At 46.5% G+C, this 19,472-nt stretch overlaps 1 protein-coding gene across 2 annotated transcripts in view; it reads left to right on the top strand.

Moving 5' to 3' along the window:
- The window catches only part of USP43 (ubiquitin specific peptidase 43), a 61,617-nt gene extending 45,321 nt beyond the window's left edge, over positions 1-16,296 (top strand). For both annotated transcript variants that reach the window (XM_032616837.1, XM_032616836.1), the window contains exon 15: positions 14,581-16,296. In XM_032616837.1, coding sequence (XP_032472728.1) covers positions 14,581-15,626 — 1,046 coding nt within the window. In that variant the 3' untranslated portion in view covers positions 15,627-16,296. The remainder of the gene's footprint in view (positions 1-14,580) is intronic.
- The last annotated feature ends 3,176 nt before the right edge of the window (positions 16,297-19,472 follow it).

The raw sequence follows: 19,472 nt of genomic DNA, 5'->3' as shown, positions 1-19,472 counted from the left end.
CTGAGCATACTTTCATTCTCTGTAACGACCGTCACTCCTCAACTTTATGAAGGTGCTGGTACTTCATGGCTCGGAGTGTACAGAGTCCCTCGGTATGAGAGGTTTATTGATTTCCCCAATCGGGGCTCTCAAGACCTGGCCCGCCCCCTGCCCACTACCCTGTGGCTGCAGGTGCCTTCTTTCTGTGCTCCCTGGAACTGACCATCTAAAGGGGGCCGACAGCGCATCAGCGAGTGAATGAATTTCATGACGGGGTGTAAAGCAGGGATAAGGGCGAGGAGGTAAACCATCAAGGGAAGAAGGTATCTAGGCCAGGGGTGGGGGAGAAGGGATGCAGAGGGCCCGTTAGGTAGGGCGGGTGGGGAAGGCCTTTCTGAGGAGGTGAGTTTGGAGCAGAGGCCTGAGTGCGAGTGAGTCCTGTAAAGTCTGGGCGTGTGCTCCGCACTGTCAGGGTGAGGGCTGTGAGGCGGGAGTGAGCGTGGGACGGGGGGGAGGGGGGTGTAGGAGAGACCAGAGCTGCGGCCAGAGTGACAGGAGGTAGTTGGGAGCGTGCCTTTGGCACATGGTACCAAGTTTGCGGGGGTGGGTGGGAGCTACTGGGAGATTTGAGCAGCAGGTCATCAATCTGATACTTTCACAAAGCCTACTTTAGCTGCTGTGTGAATGCATCACAGGAGGGGTACGAAGCCAGAAGGCCAGCTGAGAGGTCTGGCTGTGGTTTTCCAGGCGAGAGCGGGTGGTGGCTTGGATTAGTGGGTGGGGTACGAGGTGGTCCGATCCGGCGTATATTTGAAGACAGAGCTAACAGGATTTGCTGGTTTGGGGTGTGAGGGAGAGAGGAACCAAGGAGGACTCTTTGCTTGGTGTCTACATAACTAGGTGACCAGTAGTAGTACAGGTGGGAAGGGCTTGGTTGGCTAGCAATTTTAGAGGGAAGTCAAATGTTTGACATGGTCATTTTGAGACTCCGGTAAGACATCCAAATCGATAACTAAGGAGTGGAGAAAAATATTTGAGGGTCATCACCACACGGATGGACTTTAAAACCATGGGGCTGGCTGAGCTCTCGTAGGGAAATTATACAGACAGAAACAAGTAAAGACCTAAGACCAGCCCTGGAGCTCTCCTACATCTAGAGGTTGAGCAAAGGCAGAGAGGACAGCACAGAACACAGAGGAGTGGCCTGTGAAATAGGAAGAAAACTGGGCAAACATGGGTCACAGATGCAAAGAAGGGGAATCTTTCAAGGAGGAAATGCCAACTGTGTCACATACTGTTGAGAGGCTGAGTAGCATGAAGATGGGTAAGTGACCACCGGGCTGGAAGGTCACCAGTGACTTGCCAAGAGCATCTCTCACGGTTTGGAAAGAATGGAAGCTGTCAGTAGCAGGTGGTAAAGAGACTGGGTTAAAGAATTGACTGTGGATATGGGTTCCATCAAAGACTGTGATTAAAGAGGCAGTAGCTGCAGAGGAATGTGGGCTGACGGCACTTTGGGGTTTTCTTTGCCAAATAAGAACTAACGGAGCATGTTAGCATTCAGATGATCCCGGCTAGAGGGGAAATGTGATGATCATGCAGGAGGTAGAGGCAATAACTACAGAAACAAACGTTTTCAGAAAAACACGTGTGTGTGTGTCCGTCCGCCTGTGCATCTTTAGCCTCCGTGTTCCTTCCATCAGAAGGTGGTAGCACATTCTAATTACGTTTAGTTTCCATGTTTCCTCTTAGCTCCTGATTTGGCTTTTTAAATAAAAAAATTTTAATTGAAGTACCACGTATATAAAGTGTACTGCTCACAAGTGTACATCTGATGAATTATCATACAACGTACCCATGTAACTATCACTGAGATTAAGCGATAGAAAGTTCTAGGTCATCTCTACCTCCCCGCACCCCGACCCCGTATCCTTCTCAACCTTTACTGTTTCCCTCCCTTCCAGCAGGAAGTACTGTTCTGACTTCTAACACATTGATTAGTTTTGCCTCGTTGGAAACGTTATATAAATGGAGTCACACGTTCTTTTTTTTTTTTTTTTTTTGGCACTCGGGCCTCTTACCACCGTGGCCCCTCCCGCCGCGGAGCACAGGCCCCGGACGCGTAGGCTCAGCGGCCGTGGCTCACGGGCCCAGCCGCTCCGCGGCATGTGGAATCTTCCCGGACCGGGGCACCAGGGAAGCCCACACATTCTTTTTTCTTTGACTTCTTTTGTTCAACATTATATTGATGAGATGTATATTTGTGGTATGTATCAATGCTTTTTTCATTTTATTCCATTTATCAGAAACAAAAAAACAGGGCTTCCCTGGTGGCACAGTGGTTGAGAGTCCGCCTGCCGATGCAGGGGACGTGGGTTCGTGCCCCGGTCCGGGAGGATCCCACATGCCACGGAGCGGCTGGGCCCGTGAGCCATGGCCGCTGAGCCTGCGCGTCCAGAGCCTGTGCTCCACAACGGGAGAGGCCACGACAGTGAGAGGCCCGCGTACCGCAAAAAATAAAAACCACAAACCAACCCAAAAAAACTCAGACACATGAAGTTTGTTACCGAGTCTAAGTTTGTAGAGCTCACCGCATGACAGGCCAATAAATCAAGAGACCATAGTGTTGGCACAAGGAATAGCGACTTTATTTGTTAAGCCAGCAGGCCGAGAAGATGGTGGGTTCATGCCGCAAAGAACCATCTACCCAAGGTAGAAATTAAGCTTTCCTTATACTCAAAGGGGAGGGCGTGTGGCTGGTCCTTGCACACTTCTCAGGGCAGGAATCCTTTGTTCTTGCAGCTGCCCAGGTAGGTCTGGTCACAATGTTCCTATAAACCTCCAACAAGAGAATTGTTATTTTCTGTTCTGCAACTTTTTATCTCTACACGAATGGGAAATTGTTATACCTTTAAAGGTCAGCGCCTTGAAAATGGGCTATATTTCAGGCTCTAGGCAACATTCTTTTACAAAAGGTGCAGAGCCAGCATGACTGAGATAGGCAACAGAGCACAAGGGTTACAGCTAAAGAAATAGATCCAACGTGGAGTCATGTTTGTTCTCTGTTACAGGTTCTCTGCACGCAAGTTTAATTGTACATATGAGAGAGAGAGAGAAAGAGAGATTGTTGTCTATTGACTGTTGACCATTGTCAATAAAAAAGCAAAAGCAGGCATTTGGAAAAGAAATCATGATGGGTAGGGTGGGGAGAACCACCTTATGTGCGAGGGGTTCACGGATGGGCTGGATTTGATCTCAGAGGCTGACTGGAGAAGTTTGGCTTGATCGTCAGGGGAAGCACTTTGAGTCGTTAGAGATTTCTGGATTCTTGAGTTATTTGTGGATTCTCCAAAAATCCACACACATTTTGTGGTGAAGACTCGTGACGGACTGTCTTTGGGAAACGTCTGCTGGTGTCCTTTTGCACCCTGATGGGGTGCTCCACTTCCCTCATCAAAACCTCCCACATTGTAGGAATAGATTACATTTTGCTTATTTATTCCACTGTGGTTGGATATCGGGGTTGATTCCTTTTGGGGCTATTACTAGTAGTACGGCTATGACCATTTTTGTTCATGCCTTTCTGTTGTATGTACGTCTGCATTTCTGTTGGCTGTTTACCTGGGAGTGAAATTGTTGGTGTGTTTGTGTGTTTATTCGTCAGCTACTTATTTCTTTACACTTTAAGTTCCTGTTTTGTCAGAGTAGCTAACACAGTTCCTGGTGTGTCCCAGGCTCTTGTTACATATTTGAGAGGGAATAAATATGATAGAATTTTTAAAATATAAATTTATTTATTTATTTTTGGCTGCGTTGGATCTTCATTGCTACGGGCGGGCTTTCTCTAGTTGCGGCGAGCGAGGGCTACTTTTCGTTGCGGTGTGCAGGCTTCTCACTGCGGTGGCTTCTCTTGTTGCGGAGCACGGGCTCTAGGCACGTGGGCTTCAGTAGTTGTGGCATGCGGGCTCTAGAGCACAGGCTCAGTAGTTGTGGCGCCCGGGCTTAGTTGCTCCACGGCATGTGAGATCTTCCCAGACCAGGGCTTGAACCCGTGTCCCCTGCATTGGCAGGCAGATTCTTAACCACTACACCACCAGGGAAGTCCCCTGATGATAGAATTTTAAAGCGGCAGGTGGTTTTAGATTGTCATGGACTCCAACCCTCTGGTTATTATGGTTTATGTATCAAATTTTGGTGAATTATTCCTCCATGTTCAGCATTTTGGCTCCCAATATCTCACTATTAGACAGAAGGCTGATTGCACCACTGCCCCCTGCAAATCACAGCGGTCTGATTTCCTCAGAATCCGCTCTGTGTTGGCGTACTATTTCATGCGTTATATTCGGACTCACCCTGTCTGGGCGTTTCGTTTCCCTTCACATTTTTATGACTGCACATTTAGGGTAGTGTCTGGTGAACAAAAAAAGGCATTCCTTCCCCAGCTTGTCCGTCCCCCATCAGCATGAACCACTGACAAGCTCATAAATTCATCCTAGTTCTGTCCAGAGGCGTAGGACCTGGGGCCATTTCTCAGTTCTCCCAAGAAGAAATGTGTTTCACACCCCTTAAGGAGGCAACTTCAAAAGATGGCCAACTTTTCAGCAGGGTACTCAGACAGGCGTCAGGCATAGCTCCAGAAAACTCCCCAGAGAGACAGAGAGGGCTGGGATGGGAGGAGAAGCAATATTGCAGAATAACTGTCCTCCAGACCCTTGCAGGCATGTTACTTATCTCATCTACTCAGTCAGAACTCTGGGAGAGGTGAAATGATAGCCCTTTTACCAAGGAGAAAGCTGAGCCCCGGACGTAACTACGTAACCAGTCACAGGCTCGCCTGGGAAGTAACCGGGCTGCACATAGACCCGCTCCCTCTGGCTGCCAGAGTCCTGGCTCTGTGGCTCTTAGCTTTTGCTCAGCAAAGGAAACCATAAACAAGACCAAACGACAACCCTCAGAATGGGAGAAAGTATTTGCAAATGAAGCAACTGACAAAGGATTAATCTCCAAAATATACAAGCAGCTCATGCAGCTCAATAACAGAAAAACAAACAACCCAATCCAAAAATGGGCAGAAGACCTAAAGAGACATTTCTCCAAAGAAGATATACAGACTGCCAACAAACACATGAAAGGATGCTCAACATCACTAATCATTAGAGAAATGCAAATCAAAACTACGATGAGGTATCACCGCACACCGGTCAGAATGGCCATCAGCAAAAAATCTAGAAACAATAAATGCCGGAGAGGGTGTGGAGAAAAGGGAACACTCTTGCACTGCTGGTGGGAATGTGAATTGATACAGCCACTATGGAGAACAGTATAGAGGTTCCTTAAAAAACTACAAATAGAACTACCATATGACCCAGCAATCCCACTACTGGGCATATACCCTGAGAAAACCATAATTCAAAAAGAGTCATGTACCAAAATGTTCATTGCAGCTCTATTTACAATAGCCAGGAGATGGAAACAACCTAAGTGTCCATCATCAGATGAATGGATAAAGAAGATGTGGCACATATGTACAATGGAATATTACCCAGCCATAAAAAGAAACGAAATTGAGTTATTTGTAGTGAGGTGGATAGACCTAGAGTCTGTCATACAGAGTGAAGTAAGTCAGAAAGAGAAAAACAAATACCGTATGCTAACATATATATATGGAATCTAAGAAAAAAAAATGTCATGAAGAACCTAGGGGTAAGACGGGAATAAAGACACAGACCTACTAGAGAATGGACTTGAGGATATGGGGAGGGGGAAGGGTAAGCTGTGGCAAAGTGAGAGAGTGGCATGGACATATATACACTACCAAACGTAAAATAGATAGCTAGTGGGAAGCAGCCGCATAGCACAGGGAGATCAGCTCGGTGCTTTGTGAGCACCTAGAGGGGTGAGATAGGGAGGGCAGGAGGGAGACGCAAGAGGGAGGAGATATGGGAACATATGTATATGTAAAATTGATTCACTTTGTTATAAAGCAGAAGCTAGCACACCATTGTAAAGCAATTATACTCCAATAAAGATGTTAAAAAAAAATTCCAAATTCAAGGCTATTCCTTTTGGACACTGCCAGAGCCTCCCTTCCAAAGGGAGCATTCCCTCTTGGAGTCTGAATATGATGGTGATAGATTTGAAACCTGTTTGAGAAGCTCTGAGATGGTTGAAAATCCAGCTTTATTTTACTGTTAGTACTAAGCCTGGGGCAAGATCAAAATCCAGCACATAGGCTTTCAACAATGATTGGTACTAACTCCTCTCCCCATGAGTATGTGGGAGACTTTTTTTTAACTGTCAAAATGAGTAGAGGGCACGATTGGCATTTAGTCCCCAGGGGGCAGGGATGCTAAATGTCTTGCAATGCCCAGGGATGGTACCATGTGGTACAGACCTGTCCTTCCCAAAGCCAGCAGTCCCCTGTAGAGAAACACTGATAGCTTGGCAACTTCATCCTTCTGGTAGCTCTGGTTATGGGACCTCATAATAACGAAGGCATTTTAAAACAGAAACGAACAGATCCAAGTTTTGTGGGGTATGCAACTTAAGTAATTGGGGATGGGTATTGGGAGAGGCTCTATAAGAAAAAGGACAAAGAAATACCTTACTTTTGCAATTGTTATAAAAACATGATCATGTGAAAAAATTGCTAAAGTCCTTTGCAGAGGAGGAGCCCTGAGACGAAAGCGTTTCAGTGTCAGTGCTCCTGATGGTGAATTTCCTCTATGGCTTTATTGAGCCTCAAAGGTTTTGTTTTTCTTTTTCAGTGCTTTCCAAATAGTATGTTGTTTCAGTTTTGATTTCCTCTTTGATCTAGAGGTTATCTGGGTGTCAAGTATTTAAGAGGTTTTGGTCACCCTTTTATTCTTTATGTCTAATTTTATGGATTGTGATCCAAAAATGTGGTTTTCAAAAATGATTCCCTTTTTGTGATCAGGTAACTGCGTGATGGTTATTTTGTCAGTGTTCTGTGTATACACAAAATAATGTACATTGTCTTCTGAGGAATGTGAGCTTTATTAAATTAGGTGGGTTAACTGTTGCATTCAATTTCCCTATGTCTTTTTGTTTTTTAATTGATGTACAGTTGATTTATAATGTGTTAGTTTCTGGTGTACAGCAAAGTGATTCAGTTTTAAATATACATATATATGTATGTTCTTTTTTATATTCTTTTCCATTATTGAATATAGAATAAGATACTGAATATAGTTCCCTGTGCTATAAAGTAGGACCTTGTTGTTTATTTTATATATAGTAGTTTGTATCTGCTAATCCCAAACTCCTGATTTATCCCTCCCCTACCCCCTTTCCCCTTTGGTAACCATAAGTTTGCATTCTCTGTCTGTGAGTCTGTTGCTGTTTTATAAATAAGTTCATTTGTGTCATATTTTAGATTTCACATATAAGTGATATCATATGATATCTGTCTTTGTCTGACTTACTTCACTTAGTATGATAATCTCTAGGTTCATCCATGTTTCTGCAAATGGCATTATTTCATTCTTTTTTATGACTGAGTGGTATTCTATTGTATATATGTGCCACATCTTCTTTATCCATTCATCTGTCGATGGACATTTAGGTTGTTTCCATGTCTTGACTATTGTAAATAGGGCAGCTGTGAACATAAGGGTGCATGTATCTTTACAAATTAGCTTTTACTCAGGGTATATGCCCAGGAGTGGAATTGCTGGATGATATGGTAGTTCTGTTTTTAGTTTTTAAAGGAACCTCCATACTGTTCTCCATAGTGGCTGCACCAATTTACATTCCCACGAACAGTGAAGGAGGGTTCCGTTTTCTCCACACCCTCTCCAGCATTTATTAACTTTTTAACGATGGCCATTCTGACCAGCATGAGTTGATACCTCGTTGTAGTTTTGATTTGCATTTTTCTGATAATTAGCGATGTTGAGCATCTTTTTTTTTTTTTTTTTTTTTTGCGGTACGCGGGCCTCTCTCACTGTTGTGGTCTCTCCCGTTGCGGAGCACAGGCTCCAGGCGCGCAGGCTCAGCGGCCATGGCTCACGGGCCCTGCCGCTCCACGGCACGTGGGATCTTCCCGGACCGGGGCACGAACCCGTGTCCCATGCATCGGCAGTCGAACTCTCAACCACTGCGCCACCAGGGAAGCCCTGCTTAATGCTTTTAATCATAAATTCTACTTTGTTTGAGATGAATAATTCCACCCCTTCTTTCTTTCTTCTTGCTTGCATTTGCCTGGTGTCATTTTGCCCTTCTCTTTTACTTTATAAACCTCTCTTTTTGAGTTAATTTTAAGTGGTTTCTGAGAAACAGTATGTTGCTGTGTTTTGTTTTGTTTTTTAAATGTAAAAAATTCAAAGCGTGTCTTACAAAGGGAAACTTCAGTCCATTCATACCAACTACCAAACTTGATTTCAACTACCAAACTTGATTTCATGTCATTTTATATTTTTTTGTACATTTTCTCAGAGATTTTTTTTTTTATCGAAGTAAAGTTGATTTACGGTATCGTGTTAGTTTCAGGTTTACACAGCACAATGATTCAGTTATATATATATATATATATATATATATATATATATATATTCTTTTTTTAAAAAATAAATTTATTTATTTATTTTTGGTTGCTTTGGGTCTTCGTTGCTGCGGGTGGGTTTTCTCTAGTTGTGGCGAGCGGGGGCTGCTCTTCGTCGCAGTGCGTGGGCTTCTCTTGTTGCAGAGCATGAGCTCTAGGCACGGGGGCTTCAGTAGTTGTGGCACATGGGCTCAGTAGTTGTGGCTCTTGGTCTGTAGAGCCCAGGCTCAGTAGTTGTGATGCACGGGCTTAGCTGCTCCGTGGCATATGGGATCTTCCTGGACCAGGGCTCGAACCTGTGTCCCCTACATTGGCAGGCGGATTCTTAACTGCTGCGCCACCAGGTAAGTCCTATATATATATATATATATATATATATATATATATATATATTCTTCTTTGGATTCTTTTCCCTTATAGGTTATTACAGAATATTGATATAGCTCCCTGTGCTATACAGTAGGGCCTTGTTGGTTATCTATTTGATATATAGTAGTGTATATACATTCATTTCATTAAAGAAAAATTTCTATCACTGATTCTTTTTTCTTATTTTTACTGATTTAATCATTTGCTGTGTGTTCCCTATTTTCCCCTGGTTCAGTGGGAAGTGCTATTCTTTCCCATCTTGTTAATTCTTACCTTATGCTTCCCTATATTTAAAATCAAAGGCATTTTCCGATTATCATATGGATACGAGAAGCCTGCTATTTCCTGTGAGTCATTCTGTTTCATCACTGCCTTCTCTCTTTTCCCTGATGAGACCTTTTAATGCTTCCGTGTCATTCCCCCCAAATAAGAGCTTTGAGATGCTTTCCCAGGCTCTCTCTGGTCTGTTTCAACAGCACCCCCTCGTCAGTCCCCAGTTCTTAGGTTGTGCTGAGATGGTTTCCTACTCTGTTCCAGACTGTAATCAGAATCACTTTTGCTGTCCCTTTCCTGTCCCAAACACACCAACTTAACTTCATGTAACACATCCTAAGACCACCTGTCCCCTGTGAGGGTGGATGGTACACGATTGCACTGGACACCGCTGTCTGTCTTCTTTTCATCACCTTCTATCTTCAGGTCTCAGTGCTGATTTTTAGTGTTTGGTCAGAATTCTTCTCAGGTATGCATAACATGCTCTTCCTCTGCAGAGCCAGAAATATTTTCTTTTCCCGGGGAGTGAATGGCAGATTGACTGGTGAAGGGCTCTTGGGTTGCAGTCCTTTTCTTTCGGGCATCTGTGGATGTTTTCCCACGGTCTACGAGGCCCCAGGGTTGCAGGTGAGAAGTTCTTCTTTTTCACATGAGAGTCACTTGTTCTTTCTGGCTGGAAGCTTTTAAAATTCTGTCTTTGACCTTGGAGTTCAGAAATTCTACCAGAATATCCCTGGGTCTGTGTTTTTTCCTCAAACCTGCCTGGGACTTGTGGAGGCCTCTCCTTCTACAGATGCAGACTTTTCTTTAGGAAAATGCTGTTTTTGTTTAATTATTGTCTTGCTTGCTTTTCAGATTCCTATTATTTGCCTCTTGGGTCTCCTAGATCTGTCCTCCAAGTCTCCTGGCTTTTCCCTGTGATTTCTATCGCTTTGTCATTTTGCTCTATGGCATGAAACATTGCTTTCACAATTGTAAAATTTGTGAAATTTACCAAATGTCATAAATTTCAAGATCACTTCAGGCCACTAATTTGAGTCTTAACAGTGACCCTGCCTGCCTTCAGTTCATTTACTGAATTTTAAAACCTGGAAGTCACATTCTTCAGTCTCCTGTTGTTCTGCACTTGAATCTCCCTGACCGTTTTATTTTGTCACTTTTTCTTTAACGGCTCAAAAGGGCCTGTTCTGTTTATTCTTTTTTTTTTTTTTAAACAGAGAACAGGAGTATTTATTTATTTTTAAATTTATTTATTTATTTTGGGGCTGTGTTGGGTCTTCGTTTCTGTGCGAGGGCTTTCTCTAGTTGCGGCGAGCGGGGGCCACTCTTCATCGCAGTGCGTGGGCCTCTCGCTGTCGCGGCCTCTCTTGTGGTGGAGCACAGGCTCCAGACGCGCAGGCTCAGTAGTTGTGGCTCACGGGCCTAGTTGCTCTGCGGCATGTGGGATCCTCCCAGACCAGGGCTCGAACCCGTGTCCGCTGCATTAGCAGGCAGATTGTCAACCACTGCGCCACCAGGGAAGCCCCTGGTTCTGTTTTTTCTTATTCTCTGACTGCCAGACCCCCTTAGGTGTGTTTTTATTTTTCTGTTTCTGCCTATCAGGGCTTCCTTCCACCCTCTCCTGAGTGGCCATGGTTCTTGGAATGATGGACGGGGCAGTGGCCTTGGCTCCTGACGCCACCTTTTCCCTCGCCGGCCTTGTCCTGCCAGCTCAGTCACAGAAGTGGACAAGGCTCAGCTGTTCTGTGCAGCTTCTCCTTACTTTCTGGGGGACGTGAGGAAAGTTTAGGGGTCAAGCTTGCCCCAGGTTGCACTGTGCAACCAGAGACAGAGGCGTCTGCAAATACAGGCTGGGGCTTAGAAGATGAAGGCCCCTAGTTAGGGCCCTTTTCTCCCTTGGTTACAGCCCTGGAGGCCTCTTTGCTGCTTCCCTGACCTGCCGAGCTTGCTTGTGCCTCAGGACCTTTGCACTTGCTGCTCCCTCTGCCTGGAACCTGTTATCCCCAGATCTCCATGCAGCTTCCTCACTTCTCTCAGGTCTCTCCTCACTGAGGACCCTCTATTTCCCCCTTACCCTGTCTTCTTCTTCATCCTAGCTGTTATCTCTATATCCCATGGGATGTATTTTTGCTTTTTTGTCAAGCCCAATAAGGAATAGGCACATTGTACTTTATCCACAGCTGTATCCCCAGCACTGCAAACAGCCCTTGGCACCCAGTAGGCTCTCATTAAATATTTATTGAGTGCATAAGTCAGGGACACCCTTGACGGGACGAGGAAAAGTCTTGTCCTGTTGCAGGTGGGCTGAGGATGGTGAGAAGAGCCCCCACCCCCTGCTCACAGCACACATAGTGAGGCCGGGTTGGTGACCAATTTCATTAGCCCAGGAGAAAAAGTCACAGAGGAGCGGATGTGTCATTTCCCAGCGCAGCGTCCACCGGCTCCAGGGCCCCTGTGTGGTGGGGTCTGTGCCCCCAGGCTGCCCCGGAGCCATCTGTGTGAGCAGGGCTCTGGGGGACCTGGGAAGCTCCTATGTATGCCCTGGGGCTTATACAACCTCAGGAAGCACTTAACCATTCATGTCCTCAATGTGGCTTCAGCTTCTAGGCCCCCTTCCTGGTTCTCAAGCCAGACTCGGGGTGAGCAAGGCCACGGATTCCATGGTGGGAAAGGAAGCATAGCTCAGGGGTCTCTGAACTCCAGCATCCCTGGAGGTCTGGCTCCCCAGGGGAAGGGCTTACCATCCCCCGCCCTCCCCCTCCCCCAGAAGCAAGGTACTGGGTGGACAGTAAGTGCTGCGTCTGCTTGGGTGCTTTCCCATTCATTGCCCCTCGCAGCCAGAGCGCTCGCTCCCTCTCAGATCCAACAAACAGGATGAAATAAAATCATGATGGCCAAGGTGCTTTCAAACTGCATCTTGAGCAAGAGGAGCTGGGCGCTGCTGGGCACCTGTGTTTCCCGTGACATGAGCTGCCGCCCGGTGCTGGGTGCCCGGGGAGAAGGATAGAGAGCGGGTTAAGGCCGTGGCCAAGCCATCTGCCACCTGCCCGGGCTGCGGGCTGGGCCTCCCGTTCTGAAAGGCTGAACGTCACCGCTTTGTGACTCCTAACACAAAGCTGCTCTTTTTCTGCCCTTCCCAGGGCTGTGGACCAGGAACAAAACCTTCCCACGTGTCTCAGCCCCCAGAACGGTTTGTTTTTTTTTTTCTCTTTTCCTTCCAAGGTGTGGGAATTTAATGATGGAGCAACAACGTCAATTGGGACTGGAATTACAAAGTATTTGGGGTGAGATTGTGTCTGTTGATGGCTAATCTGAAGAAATACTTTAAAGAAAAAGAAAAATACGGAAGATTATCTGTGAAAAACCTGAAAGGCAAGATCCGCGGAACCTCAGAGATGCTATCAGATGCCTAGTGGAGCTGATGGGCCTTCCACGCCCTCGCCTTCTTGGCACCTCTACTGGCTGACGTCTGTGCGCTTTCCCTGCCGGCGCCTCGGGGACCCCTTGTACCTGCTCCTTTGACCTCCTGAGCCCCCCGCCTGTGCCTCCGAGGACCCCGGTCCCTCTCCATACAGCTCAGAGGTTGGCTTTGGTGGCTGTGGTCCTGGCTCATTTTGGAAGCTGCCTTGTGCTCCGGGATGAGAGTGGAGAGGCTGGTGCCCTTGACCCAGGCTGACTGTCCTTGTGCCACGTGGGCTTCAGCTGAAGATTTCTTTCTCAGTGGTGGCAGCCATCTCATAAATCAAGTGTCTTAATGGTACAATGGCCAATGACTTTTTAACTTTTGTTTTTCTTTTTAATTGTGTTAAAATACACATAACAGAGAATTCCCTGCCGGTCCAGTGGTTAGCACTCTGCTCTTTCATTGCCGAGGTTCCCGGGTTCAATCCCTGGTCGGGGAACTAAGATCCCACAAGCCAGGGGAGAAAAAAAAACCAACCAGAAACACATACCAGACTTTGTTTGCCATCTTAACCATCTTTAAGTGTACCGTTCAGTTGTATGAAGTACATTCGCATTGTCGTGTGGCCTATAACCACCACCATCCCTGGAACTCTTTTCATCTGTAAATCTGAAACTCTATACCTGTTAAACACCAACTCCCTATTCCCTCCTTCCCCAGCCACCTTTATACTTTCTGTCTCTCTGATTTTAGCTGCTCAGAATACTTCATGGAGTGGGATCATATAGTATGTGTCTTTTTGGTGACTGACTATTTGGGGTCCCTTGAGATTCCATATGAATTTTAGGATGGGTTTTTCTATTTCTGTTCAAAACCTCACGGCGATTTTCATAGGGATTGCATCGAATCCATAGATCGCTTTGGGTAATATTGGCATTTTAACAATATTAAATCTTCCGATCCACGAACACAGGATGTGCTTCCATTTATTTACGTCATCTTTCACTTCTTTTGGCAATGTTTTCTAGTTTTCAGTGTACAAGTCACCTCCTTGGTTAAGTTAATGCCTAAGTATTTTATTCTTTTCGACGCTATTGTAAATAGAATTTTTTTGGGTAACTGATTGACTGTGTCAAATACACAACCTGGGTATATGTCTGTTCCCTTTAGAAATGTTGAGATTGAGGAAAGAATTGAGAAGAAAATCAAACACACAGCACCCCCATGGTTCCCTCTACACCGTCTCATTTAATTTATTTAAGTATGGAGTATTTGTTTCTCCGTACTTCTTTGTATGTTTTCACATGCACGCATCATGCACAGACACACAGATCTACACATATACGTGTGTATATATTTTTGCAAGTTGGATTACTCTGTGTTTTTCAAGACTCTATTTCGCCCTTAGCAATATATATCAAAAACATCTTTCTAACTATATACAGTTGTTGCAAAACACACAATGGAGGTATAGCTGGCAGCTCTGAGAGAATTAAACACACAATACTTTTCTTTTTCTCTTCTTTTCTTTTTCTTATTTTTAGCCCAGGGTAGAACATCTGAGACTTGTGCACTGGAAAAGTACAAGCGCCTAATTTGACCTGAAAAGGCAGGGACTTTTGCTGAGCATTCTGTTTCATGGCCATATATAAAGATGAATGAAAATGATGTTAAATCTTAGGCTAGCTGCCTCAGAGACTGAGTATTCTCGGGAGTCTGCACTGCCTGGCATGCAGCTACCTTCGTTGGCACTGGCTTGCCCTGTGGCTTCAAATATATAAATGGATTCCATGGAACAGTGGGTGCAAACAGTGATGCTCCCGAGGGCAGGAACCATAATGTCTTGTTCACTGCTGTGTCTCCAGCACCCAGGACAGTGCCTGATCCATCAGAGGTGCGTGGTCAGTGCTTGTTAGACAGACTGGCCTTGCAGCTACTCTTAACTGCGGCCGGAGGGATACTAGGGCACTGATGCTCTTGGTGTCTCTTTCAGGAGGCTTGGAGTCCAGGCCTTTGGCACGGGGTGTCCAAGGCCGCAGCATCAGCATGAAGGTGCCCACCCCTTCCCGAGCCAAGCAGGGGACCTTCAAGACCATGCCCCTCCGGTGGTCTTTTGGCTCCAGGGAGAAACCCCTGGGTGCATCCATCGAGCTGGTAGAGTACTTGGAGTCCAGACGGAGACCTCGGTCCACGAGCCAGTCCATCGTGCCGCTGCTGATGGGCACGGCTGGTGGGGATGAGAAGTCAAACGCCACCCTCTCTGCTAAGGGTGAAGATAGTGGGCGAGCCGGCGACAGAGTGCTGGCCGAAGCGCCCTGCCCCTCGGGCCACCCCGGCCGCTGCACGGTCCCTGGCAACTCAGATGGCCTGAACGCAGCAAGGAACCTCAAGGAAAGCGCAAGTCAGGATATCGGGCTGCCCAGACAGTGTGACCTGCCCCTCACAGTGATGTCCTCAATGGACGGCGGGAAACGAGCCTGGCCGGAGGGCCAAAGGACCACAAGCTGTAAGGGAAGTGGCCTGGCAGGGAGCAGTGGCCAAACACCCTCCCCCAAGAAGGCTCCCAGCGCTGCGACGTTATCTAGAAACAGTGCAGACAGTTGCCCAAATACTTTTGGCAAGATGAGGGCTAATGTGGAGAGAAGGGACCCCGCGACAGACAGATTCCCACAGGGAACCCTCCCCTTTCTGAGGTCTGTGTTTTGGAGGAGGGAGAGCAGGAAGAGTGACAGGGCAGAGGCGGTGAGTGGCAGGCAGAGCCCCGCTGTGAATGAGCGGGCCCGGGGTTCGCCTCCATCCCTCAGGATTCGAGAGAGCCTGGCCAGGGGCCCTGCCAGCCCCCTGGAGAGGGACGTCCGGTCCGCGCCCAGCTCTCTGCGCCTCCCTCGCAAGGCCGGCAGGCTCCCGAGGGCCACTGCCCTTGGCACATCACAGAGGAGTGTCCCTGGGGAGCAGACTTCTTTCGGCACCTTGCCAAAGGTGAAGTACCACACGCTCTCCTTAGGTCGGAAGAAAACATTGCCCGAGTCCAGCTTCTGACGGTGTGTGTTCCAGTGACGCGTGGAGCTGGCATCCTCGTGACTGCACTGAGCTGCATCTGTAGGCAGCCTGTATTGAGAGTGGGATTTGGGGAAGACGGTTGTCTTGTGAGCCCTGAAAATAAAAATTTTTTGGTCTCCGCATCTAGATTTCCAACACCTAATTCCAAAAATACCTTGTTGGCTGCCTTTATGCCACCAGACCACAAGAGGGCTTTAGCGGGTCAGCATAACCATTTCGAGGCAAGAACTGCTGTTTTGTTTAAATTTCAGGGCCTGAGTACTTTTACTAAGGAGTGATTGGATGTGGGCAAAACATAGAGCATAACTCTGTGAGGAAGCCTCGTTAATAAGAATCTTCAGTATCAAATCAAATATCGTTATTGGTTTCTCCTATTTAAACTATTTTTTTGGGGGGAAGTAGCGGACTTAACAGGAAAATCTTCTTTTCCTCTTGATGCTTCTCTGGGATAAAGCATTAAGGATGCCAAAAAAAAAAAAAAGTGATAGTGACACTAAAGCGGATTCTAGGATAATGAGGTGGGAGAGAAATGATTGAGATTTTAGGAGAGTATTTAATATATAACAAAATAATTGTATTAAAAGTTTTTCAAGGTATTTAAAAAAGATAACTATTTTGATACTGGGAAAAAAGGAAGTTCTTTTTTTAAAAAAAATTAACTATGAGATCTATGTACAATTTTAATAAAAGCTCATCTGTGAAACATGCAAATGACTGTCTGAATTATTCAAGTTAGACAAATGATCTTGTTTTCTTTCTGCTGCATAAACTTAGCTCATTGCTTTTTTTTTTTTTTTTTTTTACCATTTAACCATTTTTTAACATTGAAGTGTAGTTGATTTACAATGTCATGTTAGTTTCAGGTGTACAGCCCAGTGATTCAGTTATACAGATAGATAGATGATAGACGGATGGATAGATAGATAGGTATATTCTTTTTTAGATTCTTTCCCCTCATAGGTTACTACAAAATACTGAGTATAGTTCCCGGTATATACAGTAGATCCTTGTTTGTTATCTAAACTCGTTGCTGTTGATATCAGAAAGCCATTGATTGAGTTGTCTCTGAAAATTTTAAGTACTTTTAATTAAAATGATTTGCTGTTCTCTAAGGAAATAGAAGTCTCCCCAGGTCTCTCTCTGGAGGGCATGTACTTTCAAGGACTAGAGAGTCTGAGCCTGTCTCAACGGGCCATCACTTTGTTACCGACTAGGGTCCTTGGACTCCTTAATCAATAGAAGTTGATGAGAGGCCAGAGGAGGAATTCAGGCAAGGCTTTATTGGGGCTCGTGCAGCAGCAGGAGGGAGCGAAAGCAAGTGAAAGGTATCCTTGCTCACTCTCCGAGGAGGGTGGGCTGCTCCCTTAAATGGGGGAGGCTGGGGGCGGATCAGTGGGTCAGGCCAGAGCGGTGGCTCAGGTGGTCTGCCCACCCGCTTGGTGGTGCCGTGTGCCGGGATCATGTGCGTGACCCTGCTTTTCCTCCCTGCCCCTCAGAAGTGGCAGTCGCGTTTTGGCCTTTTTGTATCTTCTTGTTCATAATTTGCCCCAACTGCGCCTGCGTGCAGGTATTTTTAGTCTCTTATAGTTTCTTTGTATTCTGTTGCTAGAGGAGACGTTTGTCCAGGTGCAAGCACTGCAGTAGAGGGTCCCGGGTCCCAGCCTGTCTCAGGTTGACTGTCCTCCGTTGCCTAGAGCTCTGCACACTTTTCAGTAGCTCTTCTAACAAATATCCCCTCACTTCTTGCCAAAAAGCTGCTAAGGCTGATCCCAGTCCTGGGGCTTGACAGGTGAGGTTACTGGTGAGTCTGTAGTTCAACAGTCCATTTTCTAGAAATACTTCCTTTCTGATAGGAACCATTTGTTTAAGACACCCGACTCCAAAAATTAAGTTTTTCCTCATATACACGGCATGACTCATTGGGGTGTCTCTGCTACTGTTCTTTTCTTAAGGAAGAATGAGGTTCTTTTTTATTCCCCATGAAAAAGGCTACGTAATTTTGAGCAACAGTTCCAAGATAGAAGGAACCTAGATGAGAGAAGGAGAAAGCAGGGGGACCTGCCACCTGACCCCAGAGGGCAATGTGTGTATCAGTAGACCCACATGCTTGCATTTCAAAAGAAGTCCGTGTTTTCTTCAAGTCTTAACTGATGCTGGGGAAGACGTAGCTGTCCGTGCCCTCTTGGGGGATGGGAGTCTAGGAGTCCTCCTGCTGTATCTGGTTCTTTTTCCTCTGTTGACACTCATTTGTCATGTTTCACTCCCATGCTCTTCCTAAGCCCAGCCTCACTTTCTTTGTCCCCTAAGGCATTGGGTTGTGACTCAGATGTGCACCCCCGGGCTTCTCCCTTTCCAATACCCTTGGATATCATGAGCAGGTCCCAACTGTTAGCAGCTTTCTCTGTAATACACCACAGATTGGAGCATTTGCCCTAGGCTAGGAATTTGGAATAGAAAGAGGCAATTACACGTAGACGCTGGTAGTTATATCTGCCATCCCACATCTTCAACAAGGATGCCTGAAGTTCCTTGGTAACGCTTTCCCTGAGGTTGCTTCCCCGTCTACAGGGACCTGGTAGGGAAGGCTGGGAGAACACAGCATGGGAAAAGATTGGGTTAGATTTCTGCCCAGATTGGGGGCATGGTTCCAACCTTGACCGTGCATCTGAGTGTACGCTGTGGCCATCTGGTCAAGGGATGTTTCAGGAGGAAGCATGGCAGAAACACTTGGATGCTTTGCTCAAACTACAGAGCTGCTCTTGGACATTTGTAAATTGGAGTTTGAGGCAGGTTGAAAGCCATTGAGTCAGATACAAGCATGGCCAGCGATTGAGTTAGCTCAGCGTGGCAGAAATGGCCTCCCATCCTCCTCTGGAAGCCCAGGTACCCTGCCTGGACCTTTCCCTGCTCCTGAGGTCTGGACCCTGGTCTGGTGGTGATAACTCCCTCCTGACTCCCAGCGTGTCCTCCAGGTCTGGGACTACTTTGCTTTATCCTCCACTCCACTCTCTTCCACTAGCGGAAGGAAGGGTTTGCAAGTCCAGAATCTTGGGCTGGGAAGTCATACTGGCGGTGTCAGAAGCTCCAAGGGCCAGAGGAGATCGAACATCTAGAGGAGGGGAGATCGTAATCTATACACATTACAGAATTACAGTTCTGGGAACAAACAGAGGTATATGCTAGCTCCATCCTGCTTTCCAGATCCTGTCAGCAGGACACCACCTGTCGTGAACAGACACAGGGATGGTGAGTTAACCAAGCTCCCGCTGACTTGATTACATCTCTTACTGCAAAAGATAACATGTAATAGTTGCGGCTAACGAATATTTCGATAGCACCTGCTGTGTGTGCAAAACACTTCTTCTTAAGGTGCTTCAGATTTGTCCTCCAAAGTGTGAGAGGTTGGGTCATTGCCCACCAACTCCTGTCCCCTGCTGGGTGAACAATACCCCTCCCCGGGGACGTTAACTCTTGGGCAATTCAGGACTGCACCTACAAGGGTTGAAGGGACCCTCAGGCTTTAGAGAAAGCCCCCCAGGGCAGAGAAGTGGAGAGGTGAGCTGGATTGCTGTTGGCAGGTGTGGGAGCCTTCCATCATAGCTACCGCTGACACTGGGGACAGGGGGTGGGGGGATGGCTCACAGGGCACCAAAAGCATCTGCTAAATCCTCCAGATTCCTCTACTGTTTATATACTTGTACACTTCCCTTTTGGGCAACAGAGCACGACCAAATCCAGACCAAACTTCCCCACTGTACCTCAGCCTTTGTAATGGAAACTCCTTGACTGACTTTGCAACCCAGAGTTCCCCCAATACCACTGTTG

This window comes from Phocoena sinus, chromosome 20 (genome assembly GCF_008692025.1).
Source record: "Phocoena sinus isolate mPhoSin1 chromosome 20, mPhoSin1.pri, whole genome shotgun sequence".
In the NCBI taxonomy this organism is placed as follows: domain Eukaryota; kingdom Metazoa; phylum Chordata; class Mammalia; order Artiodactyla; family Phocoenidae; genus Phocoena; species Phocoena sinus.
The sequence above is the reverse complement of the archived record's forward strand: the minus strand, read 5'-3'. Positions and strand labels throughout refer to the sequence as shown.